Below are 9,001 nucleotides of genomic sequence, written 5' to 3' on the forward strand. Positions count from 1 at the left end.
TTGTGATGACCTTAATCTAAATATAGACTTTGCCCTTTGTCTGGGACTTTTTCAATTACTAAGATAGACCCAATTAACTGTGCCACAATTACTTAAAACACACACACACACACACACACACACACACACACACACACTTTCAGCAAATAAAGACAACATACTCCACATACAAAAAACGTGTATCAGATCCTAGTCTGAGTCCTGATAGGACATACCATTTTGCTCTGTAAAGGTTCATTTTGGCACAGCCCATTCCACAACAAAATTTCCTTTATCCAAACAAAAAGCTTAATGGATAGGCGAATAATTTTCTAAATAAATTAGAATGGCACAATTAAGTATTTTAATCATTCTTATTTTGCAATACAATAATGGAACAGTTGTTGTCATTCATAGTACACTGCAAAATAATTAGTGAATGTGCCACAAGTGAGGAAGATGTGTGCAAGCCATACAGCAATTACAAAAATCTTTTTTTTTTAATGTAAGGCATCAGGAACTTGCGTAATGTGTGACAATACAGAATATAAAATGCATAAATAGTTTAAGTACTGAAGGTAAGAAACGTCACATCCTTCCGACGTTCATATGTCAGAAACTTTAAGCTACGCAGCACACACCAAGATAACAAGCTCAAGTTACAAGCACTTCTATGTCAGAAACTAGCAAAAAGTTAGGTCTGTTTAATTAAGGTACTCTCATATTATTTCTAAGCTTGAAATTTTCAAGTTATTAAACTCCTGATAATTTGAATATGAAGCATAGAAGCAATAATTTATGTCAATTTACTGAGGATTATTCCTGTACACACTACAAAATACATGTAATAGGTTTCAACATATTGGTTTTGTCTGCATAAAGTATCACATACTTCAACAATGGTGACATTTGTATTCACACCTAAAGCCACTTGTATAATATTATAACTGTATAAAAATAGATTTACTGCAACAAAGCTGCATATACATTTGCACCAAAATTTTTGTTTAAAAATAATGTTGAATATGATCATTCAATGTATTTAAGAAGAAATTAACAGTGGAAACAAGGAAAGCTTATGCTTAATTTGATACTTTCAAGGAATTAAAAGTTATCACTTTTAAGACAAATTACTACACCATCTAAAATTCATAAGTATCATAAAAAAGGCAGTGAACTGGAAGGAACATTTTCAGCTGAAACTGATGGACATTCAGCAAATTTAATTAGTTATGATGCCTCTATCAATCTTCAACTAATTTTCCAGTTCCCATACTTTTACACACGAGCAATGTTTCCAGTAACAGTAATTTGAAACTGCCTACAACATAAGTGCTTTATCCAAGAACTACCTGAATATTTTGCAAATGCTTTACTTTTGCCAAAATAAATCAGCAGAGAAGTTTTAATTACAAGATCACTGTTGTTCTACTTCATTTAAATGCAGTTGAATAAACTATCAATTGATTCTAACTGACATAGTGCAAATCTTATGTCACAAGAAGTTATTCTCCAGCACCTCATAAGTAAAAAAGGCTTTTCCTGGCCAAATATAATTCAAGCTTTAGAAAATTTATATTTCAGCAACAAAATCTAGGACAGCAGAAATGATAGCACATACCATTTCCAGTCAACTGTTAATATTTCTCAATTTCCAATAAAACAATTGATAAGAAAATACTGAACAACCACAATTTTCACAAATGAAAAATGTTCACATCAATATGGCAGTAAACATGTTTTTGAAACATGTAACCAACTGTTTTATTTTGCAAAAAATCACATATCTGAATCAAAGAATGACATTTAACTAATACGAAGTTATATCACCTACATTCCTCAATGTGTTGTCTTTTATATATTATACTCTAAACATAATTGCTATCAGTGGTAGTTATGTCTTTACTAGTAACCTCATAGTGTCATAAACTGTCTTTATATGAAGCAATAAATGTCATCCATATTTCCAAAGCAGCTGTACGTTTTTTATATTAACTATGAACAGCTATAAAATAACAATACAAATGAAATTCCTTTACAACACATCAAATATGCTTTCACAAATTAATCACAAAATCTGAAACACAAAAATTGTGATATTTCTGAAACTTAATTCTAAGTTAGTTTTTGTCAATTGTTGTGTCTCAATTACGATGTTTATACTGAAAATATCGGGAATGGAATTTTGTAAAGCACTTCCAGTGTTAAAACTGTGAATCCCATCACTCTCGGAAGGCACAACATAACTTCTACCCAGACAAAGTGTCTATGTAATCTAATAAACCTTGCAAGCGCTTCTTTATCCTCTTCTGATCATCCAGTGTACAGCCCAAGATTGCACTTTCAAAATTCTTGTCAATGTTTCCAATGGATGTATGTGATGAACACGAATTCATGAATGCGATACACTTGGATTTTGTTCCAAAAGGATCTTCACGTAATCCGATTACAAGTGAATCAATAAAACCATTCACTTGATGCAGAGCTTCCTCCTGGGTTCCATCACGTGTAGTCTTCACAAGGACTTCCACAGTTAAACAGTGGTTAGCTATATGATCTGCATAGTGCAACACATGTTCCCTATCACCTGCAAACACAGGACGGCATTTTCTTAGACGACTTGCATGTATACAAAAGGTGCTATAAATAAGCTATAATTTGTTTTAAGATGTATAAACCTGTGAGAGCTACATAATCCTTAACAGAGTTCAGTTAAGAACACCTATGACTGGCAGCTTACTAAAGTCGCCAAGAATTTTAAAATGTTTGAAATAAGGAAATGAAGTAATATAGTAGGCTGTGCTTCTAAGGTACATTGTTATTATAAATTGTTTAACACTGTTTTTTTTTTTTTAAATAGGGAAAAGTCACATTTGTTATGATCTGCACTATAACAGAAGCAAGAAACAAACCTTAAGGAAATCGCAAGTAGATAAGTTTCAATTTTTTCCGTATTTTTTGAAGGATACTAATTATTCTGTGTTATTAAAAAGACTTTATTGTTGTCTTTGTTTTGTTGAGTGTACGATAAAATTAGTACTTTAAGCATACACATGTATTCCAATTATTGGTTCTTTTAAATTATCAGAATCTTAAATAAGACAAGGGTGTCAACATCGGATTTCATACTATAACTTGAGTTTTAGACTGTATCTGGAAGTAATTTCAATGCTGTTCATATTGATATCAGTTTTATGAAGCTATGTCACATAGAACCTATAATCAACATAGGGTGTGGGCTGAAGATGTTGCTAACTTATTTTCTAGTATCAGTATTCTAAGTTATTGTTACTTTTCCCCCCCTGGACACATGGGTCCTGAGAAATATCAACAATGTACACAAAGAGTCTATGATACAGAACATAAGGGCACGTCCTATTAGAAAAGAAAATGGTAATAATGATGACAACATGGTTCACAATTTTGAAACAGTAAATATTGTATTCTGTTAGAAAGATGGATGACAAATTAAAGCTTGAAGTAAAATGATCTTTCCAGTAAGGAATGGCACAAGGTATTTATGTGAAGACAGCACAATTTAAGTACAAGGAGTTCAGAAAATTTAACTACGAACTGAAGAAAAAGGGTCAACCGAGGCGTCCAATCCCACCCGTTGGCTTTGACCCACGAGACAAGACTGTTGTGTGTGACGACATGACGGCGCGGAGTTTGGTTTGTGAGTGTGACATGTTTGTAAGTGTTGGCGTGTTGCTGTTCGTGGTGCCCTCTGGTGGTGTGTTTAGGGGTTTCGTGTTGTGTGGTGTATTGGGTTCTGTTTGCTGTTACTGCTTGTTCTGAGTGGTTCTTGTTTTGGCTGTGTGTGGAGAGGAATTGTTTTCAGTGAGTTAACAATTTAGTGTTTCTTGTGCGAAAGTTATTGTAGTGCTGTTCACTGTAGGTCATGTGTAATTTGAGTAAATTAATTTGTTGCCCCTCTTGTTAGGTACGGATGTGACAGATAAAATTAACAAGTGCGCATTTGCATGTTGAGATGGAGGTGAGTCTGATGGAGTTTATTAAATTTCTGCAGCTGTTTGGCTTGTTGGCAGAGGTTGTGAAGTGTGCTGTTTGTGGTCATGACATGAAATTTGCAAAAGTTCTGGCGTCTCGGACCAGGGACAGTTATATGTGGCAATGCCGTAGGGATAACCTATGGCACTCCATACGACGCAGTTTCTGGTTCGAGAAGTCTAGGTTGGGCATGTGCGAGATTGTGTTGTTGACGCACTACTTTTGTTATAAATTGTCTCACAGTTTTTGTGTGCATGAGACTGGTGTGAGTGAGAGGAGTGTGTTTGACCGGTTTTCGTTTTGTCGTGAACTGTGTTCAGAGTTTAAGTAGAGGGGTAAGTTGGGTGGGCCTCGGGTTGTGGTGAAGGTGGACGAGTCATAGTTTGGGAAAACGAAGTATGGGAGGGGTAAGTCTGTGGTTGGTGTCTGGGTGTGGGGGGCTGTTGTATCGGGGGAGGGGGTTCGGGATGTGTTTTTAGGGTTGTGGAGGGGCGGACTAAGAGGGAATTTGTGGGGTTAATTGAGGAGTTTGTAGAATTGGGTTCTACCATAGTTTTCGATGCTTTTTCTTCTTATAGGGATTGGGTGAGAGGGGGTATAATCATTTAGTAGTGAACCATAGTTCAAGAGTTTAAAAACTATGAGATGGGGGCTTGTAGGAATACCATAGAGGGGATGTGGTGGGCCGTTAAGTCAGTTCTTGGGAGGGGGAAGAGGTGCTCATTTAGATGAGTACTGTTGGTGGAAGGGCGTCCCTGAAGGCTATTTTTTTTTTTTTTTTTTTTTTTTTTAAGGGCTATTAGTAAGACGTAACAGGCTGAAGGTGGTTAGTTAGGGTGGTTTGTGTAGCTGGTGGCAGCGGCTCAGGAAGGGGGGCGGGGGATGTTGGTTTGTGATTTAGTTTTGGAGGATCTATTTTTTTGCAGTTTTTGTTGAGTTTTAGTGTGTGATTGAGATTAGTTTATCTTTTTGTTCTTTTGTTTTTTGTTTATGGGTATTTTATTTTGGGGTGAGGGGGGGAGGTTGGGTGGGGGTGGGGTGTGGGTGGGTTGGGTCTTTCTGCTGGTTGTGTATTTTTTTTTGTTGGTGTGTGTGTGTGTGTGTGTGTGTGTGTGTGTGTGTGTGTGTGTGTGTGTGTGTGAGAGAGAGACTCTGGTGGCTCACCTAGGTTGTGGCACCGGAACTTTGCTGTGGTAAGTTTTTCTTTTCCTTTTTTTAGTGTATCTGTTATGAGTGTTGTGGCTGGTGGGGCGGTTCTGAGTTGTGTGGTTTGTGGTATTGGTGATTTGGTATCATGTGCTGCTTTGTAGGTATGTAGTTACAGGGAAGTTTTTGATTCCAATGTGTGGTCATATCCGTGGGTGTTTTGGTATTGGGAGTCGCTGTTGACCTACGTGGGTGAAGGGAACTGTTCGAATCAAAGGTGTGATTGTGGCTTTGGGTATTCTGGTATCGGGAGCTGCTGTTGAGCAATATGGGCAGAGGGAAGTGTTTTATTCCAATGTGTGGTTGTGGCTTTAGGTGATCTGGTATTGGGAGCTGCTGTTGAGCTGTATAGGTCAAGGGAAGTGTCCGATTCCAGAGGATATTGTCTTTAGTGGAATTTGGGGAGTTTTGTGTCGTCAGTTTTTTTTCGTTGTTTTGTGGTGTGTGTCTAAATTTGTTTATATTTAGTTTGTCCCCACTGAAAACCACTCAATTTCCCATGCTTGTCCCGTTAGTTTGATCAGGCTTTTTGTGGAAGGTATATGTACTGTTTTTGTTTATGTATTTTCGTGTTTGTTGTCATGTTTAATAATGACGTCATAGGCACCATATTGGAGTCGTAGTGGATGGTCGTTTTAGCCATATTTGTGACGTCATGGGTCAAAGCAGACTGGTGGAATCGGACGCTTCTATATTTCCTAGAAAAGTCACTCAGGATAATATTTAATATTGGTTAATGAGATTCACAGTTATTTTGAGGAGAGAGAAACAATTTCAGTGTTTGTGGACACAAGTAGAATTTTTAACGAAGATGAAACACCTCTCTGTCTTAATCCAAAGCGTGGAATGGTTCGGGCTGAACAAGGAAGTAAAACAGTATACCAAGGGGCTGGAATTGATGAATAGGAGACCATCACAACACTCATTATGGGAAAGGCTGTTGGGGAACTCATCCACCAACGATTGTATTTAGGTAAATAGAGTAGTTTCAGTTGTTTACTGTGTTTTGTCTCTGTAGTCTCTAGCAAGACTAGTTTATATTCTGCACATGTTCCTCCAGGTAAACCAGAATACCAATTACCACTGCCACAGCAGTCCCAAAGGAATGGGCCACAGGGCATTCAGACCGTGTGTGGAATAACTATGAAAACTGCTACTAATACATTGTCAACATTTACCACCAATGATTGGTGAAAACAAAATTCCAGTTTCCAGGTGTTCTGCTACTGTATGCTCATACGTGTGTCACTGCCCACCACCACCCTCCCAAAGCAAGTTTTGCACACTGAAATGATGACTTTATATCCAAATGCAGTACATATTTTGGAACAGGTGAATGTTGTTGTATTCTATACTCTGAAACAAAAACAACAGCAATCCCAGAGACCCAGTCGCAAAAGGATTTAGTTTTGGCTGGAAGATCGAAGCGGAGTTTCGTGACTAAGAACTTTCGTTGAAAATAAGGGAGACTGGACAGGTTGTGAACAAGAGTTGTCCCTTTAGAACCTTTGGAAGAAAGTTATACATGATACACCTCAGTAACCAATCTCTCAAGCACCATTGCCTGCTCCACAGGATGCCTTGCCACAGGTTTCATCACCAGAACAACTTTCTCAATTCCCAGAAGTGGGAAACACATCACAGTCAGTCACACATCTAGAACCTAAAATGCCATAAAAAGTCATAACGACAGCAAATGATCAAAAACCATCCACTAGTGCTGATTTTGCACCATCACCCTTTAAAAGAGCTGCTTTTTAGCCTAGCCATACTATTCAACCATAGTAAACAAGAACATAGAAAAAATACCAGCTGTTGTCTCATCTTCTCAAATAATATATTACTCACAGGAAAAGGAGGAAATGAAAAAGAAACTAGAAATGGGGAAACAAGAGTTATCAAAAGATCTGATAAAAGTAAGAGGATTAAAAACATTTATAAAAGTAAAACAGTTCTTAGCTAATGAAACTGATACTTCTTTTATTTCACACTATCAAATAACTGATATTGTAGAGATGCCTGAACTGTCAGTGAAAGGGGAAAGAATCAAACGTGTTTTCAAAAGGTTTCCTAATGTAGTAACAGAAATGTAAGTCTAATACATTTGCTTCTGATGTTGTTTTGTAACCACTAAGTTTCAGTAGTAAACTCCTTTCCCATTTTCAGTTGTTTTCACTGTCTTATTCGAAGATGATCACCAAGTTGTTAAGGAATGTTATTTTTAAGGGCTGTAATTCTAAATGTACTTCAGGTGATCTACATATACTGTAAATGTTTGCAGCTAAACTTACATATCATGGGGATATGGGAAATATGTAAACCTTATGTGGTAAGGATGTCACCTGGAGGAGTATGTCCATTTTAGGGTGTCTATTTTATGGGCAATTCAAAGATTCTGTTCCCACTTTTAGAAAATAGTGTACACCATCAGTTTAACAATCCATGGTATTTTAGGTGACGCTGGAAATTGAATTTACAGAAAATAATTTTAAAACCGGGGATTATTTAATAGTATGCCAGTAATATTAGAAGGCAGAAAAAAAATCGATAACGTGTCGACTACAGGTGCTCTTACCTTACCGTCATACTATTATATACTAACACCGAAATCTTTAAAATGACTCCATAGAATGGCAGTTTAAAACGATATCGTAAATCATGTATTTGCTCAGTCTATCATTAGCCTACTTTCCTTTGGGTACTGCTCACTGGTCACAGTAATTACACAGACTGATGACAAAGATACACAAAAATATTCTCACAGTCTCACAAAAAGAATATCTAATATGTGGATTAATCATCAAATTCTGCTGTTCCAGGAATTAGGTTTTGCGCAACGGCAGTGATAAAACCATTAACTCCGTTCGTTCAGAAGCCAATTCCTTTACTTCAAACAAGTATTTCTGTTGACCAGTCATTTTGAATTAGAAAAATATCCATATTTCAATTAATGTTTTGCATTACACGGCGACAGACCAATCGCAAACAACACTCGAACAGATGCATTTTACAAATGAACTACTACTGCATCCGAGTAGCGCGTGTTGCGCACTATAGAATTTTGAATATGCATCCACGGACATCTGTAATAGCAGCTACCATATGATCGGTACTCAAAAAAACGAAAATGTCGGCAGTTACTTACAATAATTACAAAGGTACTCACTTTCAGACAATTCAATCATCATTTCGGAATTCTTCAGTGTATCTAACGTTGTAAGAAGCGTGTCCCTTTCTTCTTCCAATTTTAAAGCTTCTCTTCTTAGTCGTTCTACATGCAGTTCAACCTGATCCAAAATATCTACTATTCGGTCTTTCGGCGACTTCTGCGGACTTCCTGGATTGGAGTCTACTATATGGGTTACCACCTCCGCACTTTCTTCTATTACTTTTGATCCACTATCAACTTCCATTATATTCCAACTTTCAGTAGCAGGCAGTGGGATGCTACGGTCGGACGACATTAACGTCAACACGACAAATTTTTCACGTACACAACACAACAAACCCTCTCACGACACCGTTACCACCATAACAACTCTTGTACTCAAAGATTTCCATTTGGAAACAACTCGGACCTTCTAGAGTGCTCTATATCCAAAGTTTCTATATTCATGAGCACCGAGGCTAAGATCTCTGACTGAGGTAAACCTGTGGATAACTTCTGAATCATTAAAATGAGTACGAAACAACTGGAGTTCGGCTAAAATCGGTCGATTTGGTTGTGACAGATGTACCTGTAGCGTTAGTCCGAGGCTTAGGTGATAGTTTAGTTGTAAATTGGCTTCGACTGATTAAAAATGGT

At 37.3% G+C, this 9,001-nt stretch overlaps 1 protein-coding gene across 1 annotated transcript; it reads right to left on the bottom strand.

Annotated features, from left to right (window-relative positions):
* Positions 1 to 320: 320 nt before the first annotated feature.
* Positions 321 to 8,793, bottom strand: LOC126262762 (BAG family molecular chaperone regulator 2-like). Its single transcript, XM_049959574.1, has 2 exons — positions 8,363 to 8,793; positions 321 to 2,566 (listed from the first exon to the last, which is right to left on the bottom strand). The coding sequence occupies exons 1-2, from the start codon at positions 8,658 to 8,660 to the stop codon at positions 2,229 to 2,231; spliced, it is 636 nt and encodes a 211-aa protein (XP_049815531.1). The 5' UTR covers positions 8,661 to 8,793; the 3' UTR covers positions 321 to 2,228.
* Between the last annotated feature and the right edge of the window lie 208 nt (positions 8,794 to 9,001).

The sequence above is a fragment of the Schistocerca nitens genome, chromosome 6, assembly GCF_023898315.1.
Source record: "Schistocerca nitens isolate TAMUIC-IGC-003100 chromosome 6, iqSchNite1.1, whole genome shotgun sequence".
Classification (NCBI taxonomy): domain Eukaryota; kingdom Metazoa; phylum Arthropoda; class Insecta; order Orthoptera; family Acrididae; genus Schistocerca; species Schistocerca nitens.